The sequence below is a fragment of the Athene cunicularia genome (genome assembly GCF_003259725.1).
Source record: "Athene cunicularia isolate RWA chromosome 20 unlocalized genomic scaffold, athCun1 chr20_part1, whole genome shotgun sequence".
Classification (NCBI taxonomy): Eukaryota; Metazoa; Chordata; class Aves; order Strigiformes; family Strigidae; genus Athene; species Athene cunicularia.
Window position 1 is genome coordinate 14,265,036 of NW_020799125.1, and position 14,885 is coordinate 14,279,920.

Genomic DNA, 14,885 nt, shown 5'->3' on the forward strand with positions numbered 1-14,885 from the left:
CGCTGCTGCCAGGTCATCCGGCTTCTGCCCCTCCGTGTCTGCTGTAGCCCAGCAGGAACCTGCGGTGACTGAGCAGGGCTTGGGTCGGAACTATCTGTACCTGCTAAATATTGAAAAACAGTTTTGAAAACTCATTTCTCCAACTTAGAGGACACGCTGGCCGTCTAGCCCGTTGGAAATACTGTTTTGGGGTCCATAGTGGCCATAGGCCGGGCACGGCTGTCTGAATGCATCTCCTCATTCTGCTGCCATAGCTGAGCAGGGAGCACTATGTGTAAAAGAAACAAGTGGCAGGCCAAGAGGGAATGGCCTCAAGCTGCCCAGGGCAGGGTCAGGCTGGCTCTGAGGAAGGATTTCGTTGCAGAAGGGGCTGTTGGGCGTTGGAATGGGCTACCCAGGGCAGGGGGGGAGTCCCCATCCCTGGAGGGGTTGAACAGTCGGGCTGACCCAGCGCTGAGGGATCTGATGGAGTTGGGAATGGTCAGGGTGAGGTTCATGGTTGGACTAGAGGAGCTTCAAGGGCTTTTCCAACCTTGATGATTCTGTGACTCTGAAACCCTGTCTCAAGTTGTTTAATAATAGAAAAGGTGAATCTTCCCTGTATCGTAACAGCTTCTTGTTGGCTGTATCGGGAGCACCGGGGAATGTGCTGTGCTTGAGCTGTGAAGACTCAGAGAAGAGCTGGTGTGGGAGGAGCTGAGTCTGTTACAAGCTGCATTTGCTCATCATCGTTCTCTTTATCCACCCAGGTGCTGCAGTACCGGACTCGGTGTCAAGAGCTGGAGCAGCAGCTGGAAGCAGAAGGGGTGAGTGTGGAGGTTACTAACTAAAGATAGTGCACATAGCATTTGTTAACACAGACAAAAAGTTCCTGAAAACAATGATGGAGGAAACCAAGATTTTGCTACCCAGGGATTTAAAGAGGCACTGTACACTTGTCCATCCCTGTTTTGTCCAGTTACCATTCTTAGAGCAGCCAGTAGTCCCAGAAATGCCAGTCCAAAAACCAATTGAAGAAGGATTTTAATTTTGTGGAAGAGTGCTTTGTTGCTGGAGTGACATTTGTCCTAGGTCTCAGGAGAGAGCTGTACTGCCTGTTACATTATATGGCTGTCTCTGAAAGAGACAACTGAAACATAGCATTTTAGACATTATATGGCTGTCTCTGAAAGAGACAACTGAAACATAGCATTTTAGAAGGCAAGAATGGTGGCGTTCAACACACAGAGCCTGACCTCTGCTTTTCTTTCTGCCTGACAGCTAAAGTAAACCTAGGAAACAAAGGAGAGTATTCCCAGGCTTCAAGTCTAAGTGAGCACTCATCATCATCAGCTAAGGATACCCAGCTGTGAGAGTGTGAAAGTGGGAGACTGAGGAGAGCCACTCCCACTGAGTAACACCCTTCCCCTCCATGGTCACGACACTGTTATGCTTGTAAGAAGCCACAAGCTCCTGAGATACCAAAGAAATGGAGGGGAAGGTGATGGATGCTGACAGTAGTGAAGGGAACACAATAATTTGACAAAACATTTCCTTTCTTCTTAAGGGATCCCTTCTGAGCAGGTGGGAAGCCACAGAAGACCACAGCCTGGAGAAAGCACTGCTTCAGTTGGAAGAGGAGCAGCAAAGGTAAAGGGAAGAAGTGTCACCTTACATTTGGTATCCTTGATGCTTATGGAGTGAGGGAAAACCTGTCAGTGCTACCTAGTCTCCTTGAGAGAAGTGGTTGGGCAAGTTGTTTAGAAAGGAGAAAGGTCCACAGTCTGTGTGGTGCAGTAGTAGTGTTGCATGCTGAATGGTTCTGTTTTGAGCAGGGGGTTGTTCTGGGTGACCTCCAAAGGTCCCTTTTCAGCCTAAATTATTCTGTGGCTCAATAGGTGAGTGATTTAGGACAATGCTAGAGAAAGGTGATGCATCCAGTGATCAGACCGCACAAAGGGGAGATAAGAAGTTAACCGTGGGCATCATCAAACTTGCAGAGGAAACCAAAATTGTAGGTGGAAATTGAAGGCTCAAAGCAAGGAGAAGCAGATGAGTTTGCCATCACTGAGAGATCTTAGTTAATCCTAGAAGGCACTTTAACTGCCTCTCAGTTTGACAACAGCCAGCCTTGAGGGAGTTGGAAAGTCACGGGGGTGCTGCCTGTGGACAGCAGTTGTTCCGTGACCTCATTGCTCTTTCTCCCTTTCCAAGGTGTGAGCATCTGGCAGACGTGAACACTCTCCTGCGGGAGCACCTCGATAAAGCAAATGAGGTTAATTCAGCACTTAAAGAAGATGTTGGAAAACTGACGGCGGATTGGATAAGGGCCCGGGAGGAGCTGGAATTGAAGGAGAGTGAATGGCGCCATGAACGTGAGGTGGGGATAAGGCTGCGGGAGTGTCAGATGTGATGCCAGAGTGGAATGAGAATGCATTTTATTTCTGGCTGTGTGAAAGTTGTGGCTCCATTGAGGCTGTGTTGGTGCTGACTGCAGGAGGCAGGGGCATGAGGTGGAGGAGTGTCAGCAGACTGTGGGCACGTGAGATACCCCCCCTGCTGTGACCACACTGCTCGGTCTAAAAGGCAAATGCTTGCTGTTGCTGGACACTGTAGGGCAGTCTCACATGAGTGGTCATTGTTTCAACAGTTCCTAAATCTATCTACAGCAGTGCAGAGCAGAGAGGTCTATGTGTTTTCAGACTCAGAGTAGCCAACAGCAGAACAGGACAGGCCTCCCTTACCAGTAGCCTGCTGTAAGCAAATCTGACACTGGTCTTGGAGGGGCTTGTTTTTGTCGTCTTCTACCAAGATTGTTCGAAACCTCTGTGAAGCGAGATGATGAATCGTGGTCAGTTTGTTTTGCTGATACCCACTCCTGCAGGAGAAGTATGGATGTTTCTTTCTCTGAAGCCAGGTGGCAGGTCCACTGAGGATGCCTCTACAGTCCTTAATGCCCCTGGTGGAATTGTTATTAAAGGAGACCTGGTGATGATGGTTGTACTCTCTCATATCTGAAAGACTTGTACAGTGACAGCTGAGGCTGAATTGACATTTCTTGTTGTCTTTGCCTGTTTAGCTTTCTGATAACTACTTAAGGGGTGAACGTAACCGTCTCCTCAGCCTGTGGCGCCAGGTGGTAACCTTCCGCCGTCATTTCCTGGAAATGAAGACTGCCACTGACCGGTGAGTAGAAGTTCGGGCTGGACCTCTTGCAGAAAAAAATGTAGCTTCCCTTCACAGCTGCTTTTTGAGCCTTGATGTTACTTTAGTTGCAGCTAAAGATAAGATTTCGCCTTGGTAGGCTGAAGCAATGCCGTTAAGCATGCTTTTGGGTATTTTTGGAATAATTTTTGATGCTGGTTTTCAGAGCACACTGCGTGGCTCAGGGTGTAAGCAGTGCAGAGGCCCTGATCAGATGAACTGACTCTGTTGATGATTGGGTGTATTAACATAGACAGGGGTACATGTGGACATCTTGGAAGAGACTCACCAAAGCCATGCGTGCAGCACATAGAGTGATCCCTTTCACAGAGGGATTAAAATCTGCCTTAAATCTCACTGGCTTTCTTTTCCCACTGCTCCTGATGGAAAGGTCATTAATGAATATTTTTTTTTCCTTCTCATTTGCATCTTACATTTATTCTGGTCAGTTTGCATCTGTTTATTCCTGTACTAACATTGTTGAGAGAAAGAATAGCTTCTTGACCCTGTTATTGCATTTATCCAATGTATTTTGTTTAGTTTGATACCTTCTTATTGATTGTTTTTTTGTTCTTGGTCTCTCTGAGGTTCCCTTCTCACAGTTGCCTTCTATGCAAACAAAAGCAGTGTAGCCATAATAGTACATTCTTCTGCTGTCAGCATACAGTTTCAAACTCTGGGTTACTGTCAGCCATTTACCTTACTTGACTGTAAGCTTTCCTTAATGTGCCAGGTATGCCCTGACCTACTAGTTAATTCTTGAAGCCTTTTTTGGCTGTTCCATACATTTCTTCTTATCTCTGAGGGGAAAACAGCCTCACTCCTCAAACCATCAAATAGACCCATTGCTCAACTATCCAGATGTGTCCTGATCTCAAAGTGTCAGATGAATGATTTGTCCCCAGCAAAGACGTCATCTTTCCTGCCAGCTTTTACTGTTGCACCATTAACATGATTCAAAAGTGAGTCAGCTGATAAAGATGGTGGTGTGAATATGATTTCTTTCTTGATCCTTCTGCAGAGATTTGTCCGAGCTGAAGGCAGAGCAGTTGAGGCTTTCTGGATCTATACTTGTAAACTGCTCCCGCCTGAACTCTGGTGTGCAGCTCTGGGAGACCATCAGTCTGGGTAGACGTGTCCTAGAGGATCAGGCACAGCAGCAGGCAGAACAGGAAACAAGCCAGAAGACTTGGGAAGTGATGCACTTACAAGTCAATAGGGACCTGGAGAAAAAGGAGCTTCAGGACAGGTAAATATGTTTTAGCTTTGCTGTTATCAACACTACCTTTTGTGGTTGTTTTTTGGATTCATAGATGGGCTGTGTTCACGTTTAAAACACACCTGCTCTGCACAGCCTTGTTTCTGTCCCTAGTCAAGCTATGGCCTTCAGCAGAATGGATAGAAAAACACGCCTGACCAACAGAAGCTTTTGTAAGACAAGACTGGAAAAGAGATTGTGAATTACAATGTTTTTGCTGTTACTTGGTTCTTGGTGAGAAGTTGAGGCCAGCATAAAGAGAGCTGTGCCTCTTGTACAGCCCTTCTGCTACCCAGGGCTGTGCAAAGGAGTTGTGAGGAATTTGCCCAGGGCCATCTGTACCTCTCTACTGACAGTTCCTTGCAAGACTGAGTGCAGAAGTCTTTTGGGGCAAGAAGTGCCATTTTGCAACTTCAGGCATATTAACATGTAGAGATGAACACTGCCTTTGCTGTATTTTCTGGGCTGAACTGTCTCTGCTGTGCTGCTGGGAGCTGCTTAGCTCTCTAGCGGGTGCTGGTGTGTGATGCTTTTGGAATGGCCCGTGGACCTTCTCTTCTCAGGGTGACGGAGCTCTCAGCCTTGCTTGTACAGTCTCAGAAGCAGAACGAGGAGAAGGACAAGACCATGAAAACACTCAATGACACTGTGGAGATTCTAGTATGTTTTACCTTTATTTGGGAGATGGCCTTTATTTGTTTAAGATTAATTTGTTAAAGATTACCTTTATTTGTTCTCAAGCTTTAGCAGAGGGGTGTGGTTTCCTCAAGAGAAAGAGCAGTGAGGACCACGGTGTGGGAGCATCAGGCACATGTGAGTCAGCCCGGGTGCAGGCAGTGGCAGGGGAGCTGCAGATGCTTCCGGGGGTTGCAATGTGCTATTCTGCCTGTGACTAGATCTCCAGGGATCAAAGTTCCTTGAAACTGACAGCTTCATAGCAGCCTGTGAAAACTAGCTGTTGGTCTTTCTCTTCTTAGTTTTAGCAAAGAAGGAATTCAATAGATATGGGAAGGAATATACTGGAATCAGTAGGGCTGAGGCTTATCAGCACAGCGATGCTGCTGAGGCTGGGAATGCTGTAGAGGGGAGCAGCTCTTCCCCACCAACCCTTTGCTTATTCTATTCTCAGGAAGCAAGTCAGTTAGAGAAAGAATATGAAGCTTCATTGACTAAAAGTGTCAAAGAAGAGAATCTTTCCCTCCAAAAGCTGATAAAAGATATAACAGAGGTGAGTACAGAGTTGGGACCACATCCCTGTAATTTGATTTAAAAGTACTTGAGGAAGGCAAATGACTAGCCAAGGAAATAGATACCTATGTTTTATACTGTCTGTGTTAAGTACTACTGGCTGTTTAATTATTATACCACTTTTCCGACATACAACTTGTTGTTATAACTTCTGAGTTGGCTGTCCTGTGACACTTGAGCTAAGTCACTAGAAGTTTCAGTACCTTTGCCCTAAGGCCTCTGTTTGTGCTTTCTGAGTTGGCTACTTGACATTTGTATTCTATTGTTGCCTGGAGGCTTCTCCCACCCTCCCTGGGCAATGACTCTGTTATTTAGGTTTTTATAAAAGGTCACTGACTGAATCAATATACTTGCCAACACTGTTCCATCACTCTGCATTTACTGACCATTATTATCTTCCCAGAATTGCAACTGATCTAACTGTTTAGGGCTAACTTTAGCTTAGTCCTAAACCTCACTCTAGGGAGGGGGGTTTAATCATTAGATCTTTTACACAGCTTCTCACAAAGTCAATTCTTTCCCTTTAGGTAGTCATTTTTATCTTCTTGTGCTACTGCTCGGAATAATTATAGACATTAGCTTTTTCAATGCTGTTTTCCAGTATTCATCAGCTTCCTTCTTCCCTGGGTAGCATTAATATTTCCTTTCATTGCTATTTCCAGTGTTGATTTGGTGTTCCTCACGTCTGTGTCTCTAAGAAGCCGAAGGAGACTCAAATAATTCAAGAAACTGAGTGTTCAGGCTGTCTCCACCCACTTCACACTTGTTTTTTCTTGTTTGTAGTAGCTGTATTCAGAAACCCCTGGAGTACTTGTGACCACAGGGACAAAACTTCTTTGTTGTCTGAAGAAATGAGACAATTGAGTTTTTAATGACTCCAGGTTGAAGCGGGGGAAAATGGAGAAATAGACAAAATCAAGTAGAATGAGCAAAGAGTAACAGCTTGATGTGGGCTTTCAGGTGGTGTTAGATGAATGTGACAGCATGGTCAGCATTATCTGCACTGACAGCTCCCAGCAGGCAGAATCTAGCAACATCCTCTCCTGTCTGAGCTCCATTGATGCAGAGTGTGCCTTTGTATTGGTTCAGGAAGCACTGGCAAGGAGGAGAGGAGCAGCACAGGTGAGAATTTTTCCTTGCCTTCACCACTGGCCACAGGCTCAACTGCTGATGCCTTGCTTATCTTGAAACCTTTCCATTTACTTAGCCAGTTTCTTTCTAGCCATCCCACTCTTGGTACTATATCGCCTCACCAGTCTCACCAGCTCTGTGTTCTGCTGCTTTTCTCTCTTTGATATGCACCCCCTCATCACATCTTTTGCCTTCAGGTGAGCTGTCTTGCTGCTTGCTTCTCTCAAGCTATCAGGAGCCATCTTCCCTGCTCCTTATTGTTTGTTTGTGTTTTCCATGCCTATTCCTTGGAGGCCCTAAAAGAAGAGCTCTCTGCCAGGCAGGACTCCATCACTGTCCTGCTGCACCAGCACAGGCAGCAGGAAGAGAAGTGCAGGAAGCTGCAGCAAAGCCTTGAGCAACTGGAGCAGGAATGCCAGACAGCCAGCAGCCACCAGCAGCACCTGCAGTCGCTGGTAGAAGCACTCAGAAGGTGAGTGTCCCTTCCTCCTCCTGCATTCTGGAGGCAATCAGCTTCCAGTCCTGGGAGTTCAGAGTGTTATGGGCAAAGAACTCGCCTGCCCTCCCCATGTATGCCCCTGTTTGGCCGTTCAGCATCCTCCTGTCACTGCTTTTCCTGCTTTCCTCTGAATCCTAATGCTGTCTTGGAGACTCGGAGCGATACTGAAACAAGATGCTTCCCTCTAGACATGCTAGTTCTCTGAATTCTGTTCTTTGGGGGCTCTTTCCTAGCCATGGCTTCCCAGTGAATGAGGGCAAAAGCCTGCCTGCCTTCCTGTGTCCCTCTCCAGTGGCCTTGTGAGGGGAAGGGCAAGTTCTTCCTTACCGTGCTGCCCACAGCATCAGCCTGGAGTGACTGAAATGGGATCCGTGATGCTTCAGGCCTGTCCGTCCTTCTGACTGAGCCTTGTCTTTGCAGTGACTGTGCAAACGTCGAGAAAACCAGGGCAGAGCTACAGCAACAGCTTGAAGAGACGGAGCAAGAAGCCTCGCGTCTGCGTCAGAGTAACACTGAACTGCAGCTGAGGGAAGATGCAGCCCAGGGGGAGAGGGTGGAGCAGCAGCAGAGGATGGAGAGAGCACGTCGTGACCAGGAGCTCCTGTGAGCATTAAAGCTTCCTCTGGGCAGGGGTGGGCGTGCTGCCGGACAGTGGGAGGCCCCCCTCAAAGAATGGATTTTGTCTGCTCAGCATGTGTAGCACAGACTGGTGAAGGGAGCATGTGGGCAGGTCTGGCTCCCTGCTGACGCACAGCAGAGGTGCCTCCTTGTACTTTCTTTATGGCTCTTGAAAAGAATCATTCCAAAGCTGACCAGAGTAGACCTGATGACAGGCCTAAGGTGAAAGAAGGAGGTTCAGGCTGGCTTTGAGGAGAACAAAAAATGGAACCATGAAGGCAATCCTGCAGCAGAGGAGGTTGCTCAGAAAGGTTGTGCAGATTGCATCCCTGGGAACTTGGAAGGCCCAAGTGGGTCGAGCCTTGAGCAACCCGGACTGATCCCATAGCTGAGCCCAGGTGCTTTGAGCTGAAGATTGGGCTAGAGGCCTCCTGGGGTCCCTGCCAGCCTGAATCATCCTGTCATTGGAAATTCTTACAGATCTCCCCAAACAGGTTCGGGTTCTTTCATCATTTTGTTGCCATAAGCAAGAATAATTGAGAGAATGTTAATCTGGACTGTTGAAAGGACCTGAACTTTTTGGAAACCTGTGATGTCTGGAAGCTTATTTTACTTTCTCAATGATGAATGTTTCACCTGTGTCAATGACAAAGACTGATGTTAGTCAGGAAATTACAGTATTCTTTAGGTGTAAATAGAAAGCTGTTGCAAATCATTCAAACTGCCATATCTTGGAAATAGTATGTAATCTTGGTTTTGGAAATGAGAATGTTTTTAATGTAAAAACTTGTTTGTCTTTCCCCTCCTCATAGGCTGAAGGACTTAGCTGCACTCGAAGAAAAACATTCTTCATTACAAAGTGAGCTGATAATTGCAAGAGAGACACTGGAGGAATCACACCTTCAGAGAGATCTGCTGAAGCAAGAGAAAGACGAGCTTTCCATGGCGCTGGAGAAGGTATGGTCACCTTATTCCTAGGCAGCACTCCTGGGAGAGGGAATTGTGATAGCAGGACCAGCACAGGTGGCGTTTCTGTCAGTAGAAGACAGTGACAGTGGTGTTCTCCTGCTTGGAAAATGGTGATCAGACCACACAGACTCCTTGGTGTAGTTAGTCCTCATGTGCTTATTGGGAGCACTGGACTGGAGGTGTGTCAGAGGCACCAAAGGGGATCTGGAGTCGCTGCTTCAAGTCAGGGATTTTCTTGTCTTTGCTTTCATGTTGTTCTTTTGTCTCTTCAGGCAGAGCAGTCAGTAGCAGAGTTGAGAGGGGCTCAGAATAAGCTGAGTGCTGAAGTAGCTGATCTACACATAGCAGCAGCGAAGATGAGCAGTATCAATGAAGCTCTTGCACTGGATAAAGTGCAGCTGAACAAACTTGTGTTGCAGGTGAGCAGTTGCAAAAGATCTCGCCAAGTGTTGGTCTGCAGCTGCTGCTTCTTTTCAGACTTCTTGCCTTCAGACGTAAAACTGCCTGAATATGGAAATGTTCCTTTTTCTGACTAAGCCAAACCTTCTACATGGTAAATCTTACTGTATTTTCTTTATGCTTCTGTGACTGTAGCTGGAGCAAGAGAATGAAGTTCTGTCAGGTAGAGTGGAGGAGCTGGAGAGAGCAAAGATCTCTGACCAGGAGAAGCTGAACTCGTGTGAAAGAACGAATGAAGAGCTCAGTGAAGAGAAAGCCCACCTGGAGCAGCTGCTGAAGAAAATGGAGGAGCAACGGGAGGGGCTGCAGGTAGAGCTGAGGATGCTGGCAGAGGAGAAGGCAGAAACCCAAGAGCAGCTCAGTCAGGTGAGACCAAAAACCTGGTGCTTTCCGGGTGGGCTTTTGGGTGCTGGGCTCCGTGAAGCTCTGTCTGCTGGGTTCTGTGGTGGTTTTGTCAAGGAGAGACCTGGTAGTGCTGGAGGTCAGAAGCTTTTCTTTACTGCCTTTTGGAAATGTGTTGATGGCTGGCAGAGCTGTTCTGCAATTCTCTCAGTTGTCCTCTGCTTCTACAGATGACTTCAATCCACCTGTCTGTGGTGGCCTCTCTTTTGGCTTTTGATAAGCTGCAGAGAGATGATTTGTCTTGCCCATGAATCTGAGTGAGGCTGCTACTCTCCCATGTGGCAAAAGAAGCAAACCGTGTACCTCTTCACCCTTTTTCTGAGTCAAAAACCCCGGGGTTGCGTCTTTCTGTTTATGCTTTTTGTTGTGAAGTCTGCAACTTTCAAAACTCCGTTTGTTCGAGCCTAGAGAGCGGGACAAAGCTGCAAGTCAGTGTCTGCTGTCTTGTACTGCTGAGAATGGGAACGAGATCTTGAAATTGTTGAAAATATATTTTAAGACATACATGCAACTTCGTGGCTGGAAATTTGCCTGGGGGAAAAGGACCTGGGGGTGCTGGTCAGCAGCTGGCTGATGAGTCGGCAATGTGCCCAGGTGGCCCAGAAGTCCAGTGGCATCCTGGCTTGTGTCAGAACTAGTGTGGCCAGCAGGGACAGGGAAATGATATCCTTGGTGAGGCTGCACGTCAATTACTGTGTTCAGTTTTTGGCCCCTTACTACAGGAAATACATTGAGATGCTGGAGCGTGTCCAGAGAAGGGCAACGGAGCTGGTGCAGGGTCTGGAGCACAGGTCTGATGGGGAGTGGCTGGGGGAACTGGGGGGTTTTAGTCTGGAGAAGAGGAGGCTGAGGGGAGACCTCCTGGCCCTCTACAACTACCTGAGAAGTAACAAGTGACAGGATGAGAGGGAAAGGACTCAGGTTGCACCAAGGGACATTTAGATTGGATATTAGGAAAAATTTCTTCATGGAAAGGGTTGTCAAGCCTTGGAACAGGCTGCCTAGGGAAGTGGTTGAGTCACCATCCCTGGAGACATTTAAAAGCCATGTAGATATGGTGCTTAGGGATATGGCTTAGTGGTGGGATTGGCAGTGTTGGGTTAACAGTTGGACTTGATGATCTTAGAGGTCTTTTCCAACCTAAATGGCTCTATGATTCTGTGAGCTGTTAGAGCCTCTTTAGGCTTTGAGGAAGATGAGAAATAGGTGATCACACAAGACTCTTCACTCTGGACTAATTGATTTTGATAGCCTGGAAAAAGAGCTTGAGAGAATCATGTCACTGAAGATACCAGGGAGTTTGTCATCATTTAAATGTCAGTTTCATAATGTACAATCTTGGATTTTATGGGATAAATGAGAGAATTGTTTTTCTGATGGTCTGTTCTCTGTTAGGTAGTCAGTCTTGGAGTCCATGGTATGTTTGGCAAATATCCAGCAGAGGTGTTATATTGAAGAAAAAAGCTAAAGAATCGTGGTTAATCTCAAGTTTGAATACCAGCAAGGTATATTAGACAACTTCTTTGTGTAAAACAAGCAAAGAGTGTTGTTCACACGCACTACTGTACAAATAGAGTCTACCATCTCTTTGGTCACATCAGCCAGACTTTCATAAATCACTCCAAGGGCTGTCTCCCTGCCCAGCATCACCTCATTGCATCCAATGCACTTTGATCTTTTTCTTTTTTTTCCAGAAGGAGAAACTATGTGTATTTTCACTTTCTTCAGTGAGCAAAACTGCTTTAGCTCAAATTTTTCTGAAAATTTCCAGCACTGGGATAGATTCTGATAGAATTTTAGTTTGCAGGGTGGCAGCTCTGGAAGATGCCATATTTTTTCATGAAAACACGTAGTCTGGTGTGTTTATGTTTGTTGTGAAGGAGCTGTGTGGTCCCAGGCAGCCCAGTGTGACCTTACTCATCACTTTCAAGTTAACAATCCCAGTGCCTTTTGGCAGCCCAGGGTATTAGCATGGTATAGAGCAGATGCTCTTAAACTTTCAGCCCGCAGTACAGGAGCTCTTTCTCCTACAGCTGATGCAGAAGTGGCACTGGCAGACTCTGCACAGAACTCCAGAGAAAGGGCTCTAACTGTCTTTTGTCCTGCTTTCAGGTTTGCCGCCAGCAAGAGTCAGCTCACAGTGGTCTGGAGCAGCTGCGCCAGGAGTCCTCTCGCCAGGGGCATGCACTGGCCACGGTGTCCAAAGAGAAGGAGTTCCTGGTGCATGAGAAGGCTGCCCTAGAGGTGCGACTGGAAGCCGTGCAGCGGGACAGACAAGGCCTTTCAGAGCAGCTGGCAGAGGCCAGGTAAAGGCAGGGGGGAAACCCTAGGCAGGACATTATATCATGTCTGTAATTATAAAAGGTGGCAATCAGTACACGAGGATTTATTGCATCCTGTGTGCTTTTCAAATGTTTTCACCTTCCCTGGGCAGAAAATGAAAGAATCTTGAGCAAAATGAAAAAGAGTATACTATGATTTTAATGTTGTTTTCCTGACAGCTAAAACTAGCAAACATCTCCTGGGCCTTGGGCTCATGTTCATTCCCACTTGCACATTCCTGTGTGAAGTCCAAAGCAAGCCAGCTTGGCTCTGAACTGAGTATGTATTAAACCCTGCAGATGTTTACTGAAACTGAAGTTTCTCTCTGGTTTTGGTTTCTTGTTCTATGCATTTGAACATAGATCCTTCCTTATCAAGTAGTTGACTATCGATGGCTATTGCATACAGACATTGTGAGTAGGACACTGCCATCTAGGGTGAAGCCAGAGGCTCATGCTGCAAATTTTTCTGGTTATTCTGGGTATTCTGGTTGGAAGCTCACTCTTGTTACCTGTGGTGCAGAACCCACAGCTGGTTATACCAGCACCTGGGAAACCTCTTTTGAATCCTCACGTCTTTGAGGATTCTTGCTCATCACTGATGTCTGTGTCCTGTACTCCTTACCACATGCTGTTAGAGACAGATGTCTTGGAGAAGTTACACAGAGAAGGAACAAGATTCTGTCCTTCTGCCTTTCTAAGATCGTATGTGACAAGTTCTGCTTTTCAGAAAAAAAAATGGAGTTGTTTGTCCTCCTTGTAGGTGTTTTTTTAGAAGACTCCTGGACTTGCAGAGCTGTACAAATGATGGTTTAGACATTTTCTCATGTTTCTTGACTTTTACGCTTTATTACTCCAGGGTATGTCGTTAGGACGGCTGCTAAACACCCGTTTTGAGACTCTGTGTTTCTTGAGAGCTGCTGCTTCTTCTGAGCTCCAGCTTCTCTTATTTGATCCAGCTGAGTTATGTTTGGTCAATTATTGGGCTGTTACTAAACTATTAAATGTTCTGCTCCTCTGCTCCTTTTAAAAAAAAATTTTTTAAGGGATACATTCTTTTTTAAAAAAAGATATTAGTTATGAAAAACCTTTGAAAATAGATAAAAATTCAGCAACTATTCTTACCAGATGTGTTCTCAAGAGCCTTTTGTTGTCACAGTTTTGGACTCTTATCTTTTCTGTTCTGTTTTAGAGACTGACTTTTATTTATCCTAAAATGGAGCATATTTACTTTGGACTGCCAGAGATTGGCATAATCAGAAATATGTGCTTGTTCTCCTTCTTGAAGATACATCCTCCATTGTCCATCCAAGTAGTGAAATTCTACTGTTGTGGTTTTTATGGCAGCCCCGTACTAGTGAGGCAGTGCTGTGTGTTGAAGGAACCTGGCACACAGGCGCTGTGTTAGATCAGGGAGGTGACTTCAGCTCCTGGTTCCATAATCCAGTGTGTCATACGCAGCAGTTGGCTGAAATCTGTGGCTGTAAGAATTTGGCTCTGCAGTATTACAGCTTCCATTTTAAAGAGCAGCAGGTCATTTGAGCTACTGCCTACTTAGTTAGCAACACTTAGAGAAAAGTAGCAAGTTTTTCTCTTGAACTTTCAACAGTTGAAACTGAAGGCTGCCGTCTCTCAGGTGGTCCTTGTTCAGAGAAAAATCTAGTTCATATTTCTTACAAATGCTGCTCCAAGCGAGAGATCTTCTATATCATTTGATGTATTTCTTGAGTCCCTTTTAAGTACAAGGAGTCTGGAAAGTTACTTACCTATAGCTACACTGTGAACAGCAGTTGAAAAGTCACAAGTCATCCAGGGAAAGACTCTTATTCTGTCCCCCTGCAGAGCAACCTGGAAGCACTGATGAGCTGAGGGCTGTGAGCAGAGACCAGGCTTTTGCTTGTTGGCCCAGACTTTGTGGGCACAGCTACTTGTGTGTCAGCCAACAGAAATTTAAGATTTGGCCATTGATATCAAATTCGGCTGGGCTTTCTGTGTTATGCTAGGTCATGAGCAAAGCCTGGGCATTGCCCCGGAGGGGCCTGCATTGCTATTTTAAGTGGCAGAAACATGCTTTTCCATACTCAGGGGTAGGGATCTTGAATGACTTCTTACTGGAATAACTCTCAGTGGGCGTCAGGAGCAACAAACTCATTTCTCTCTGTATTCACAACTTACAGGTCAATGAAGGAGATGCTGGAATCCAGCCTGTTTGAAGCTCAGCAGCGCTTATCTCAGCTGGAGATCACCAGAAGTCAGCTTGAAATCCAACTTCACACCGTCACGCAGGCCAAGGAGGTGATACAAGGTGAGCGCCTCCTGTTTCTGGTGATCCCTTGCCTAAGGAAGATGGTATAAAAATAGCTCTGTGTCCACAGTGCTTCTGAGGAGTGAAGGGGATGGAGGCAAATATCTCCTACACTGACATTCAGATGGCTTAAGGTCAGTGAAGTCAGAACCATTGTTTAGACACTGAATCTTGCCATTTATCCTGTTTGCAGGGGAAGTGAAGTGCCTTCAGTGTGAGCTGGAAGCAGAGCGATCTCTAATAAGGCAGGAACGGGAAAACATGGCACAGCAGCTCTTGCAGACAGAGCAGCAGTATAACAGTTCCCTCAAACTGCAGCAAACTGATCATGAAGTGGAAATAAACAAACTCCTGCAAGACCTGGTAGGAAACAATATGCTTCTGAATTCTTCAAGCAAGCTCTGTGGGCTGGCTTTAGAAGAGTAATAGCCTGAGTGTGTGAAATGGCAGCAACCATCTGTCATAGGTCACACCTTGCTGGGCCAGGCAGCA

At 46.2% G+C, this 14,885-nt stretch overlaps 1 protein-coding gene across 1 annotated transcript in view; it reads left to right on the plus strand.

Annotated features, from left to right (window-relative positions):
- The first annotated feature begins 270 nt into the window (after positions 1–270).
- The window catches only part of CEP250 (centrosomal protein 250), a 43,671-nt gene continuing 29,056 nt past the window's right edge, over positions 271–14,885 (plus strand). The window contains exons 1-17 of the mRNA XM_026862348.1: positions 271–330; positions 750–806; positions 1,547–1,629; positions 2,194–2,359; positions 3,059–3,165; positions 4,205–4,432; positions 5,005–5,101; positions 5,571–5,669; positions 6,650–6,811; positions 7,114–7,292; positions 7,740–7,922; positions 8,750–8,894; positions 9,179–9,325; positions 9,501–9,731; positions 11,880–12,073; positions 14,266–14,393; positions 14,587–14,756. Coding sequence (XP_026718149.1) covers positions 271–330; positions 750–806; positions 1,547–1,629; positions 2,194–2,359; positions 3,059–3,165; positions 4,205–4,432; positions 5,005–5,101; positions 5,571–5,669; positions 6,650–6,811; positions 7,114–7,292; positions 7,740–7,922; positions 8,750–8,894; positions 9,179–9,325; positions 9,501–9,731; positions 11,880–12,073; positions 14,266–14,393; positions 14,587–14,756 — 2,436 coding nt within the window. The remainder of the gene's footprint in view (positions 331–749; positions 807–1,546; positions 1,630–2,193; positions 2,360–3,058; positions 3,166–4,204; positions 4,433–5,004; positions 5,102–5,570; positions 5,670–6,649; positions 6,812–7,113; positions 7,293–7,739; positions 7,923–8,749; positions 8,895–9,178; positions 9,326–9,500; positions 9,732–11,879; positions 12,074–14,265; positions 14,394–14,586; positions 14,757–14,885) is intronic.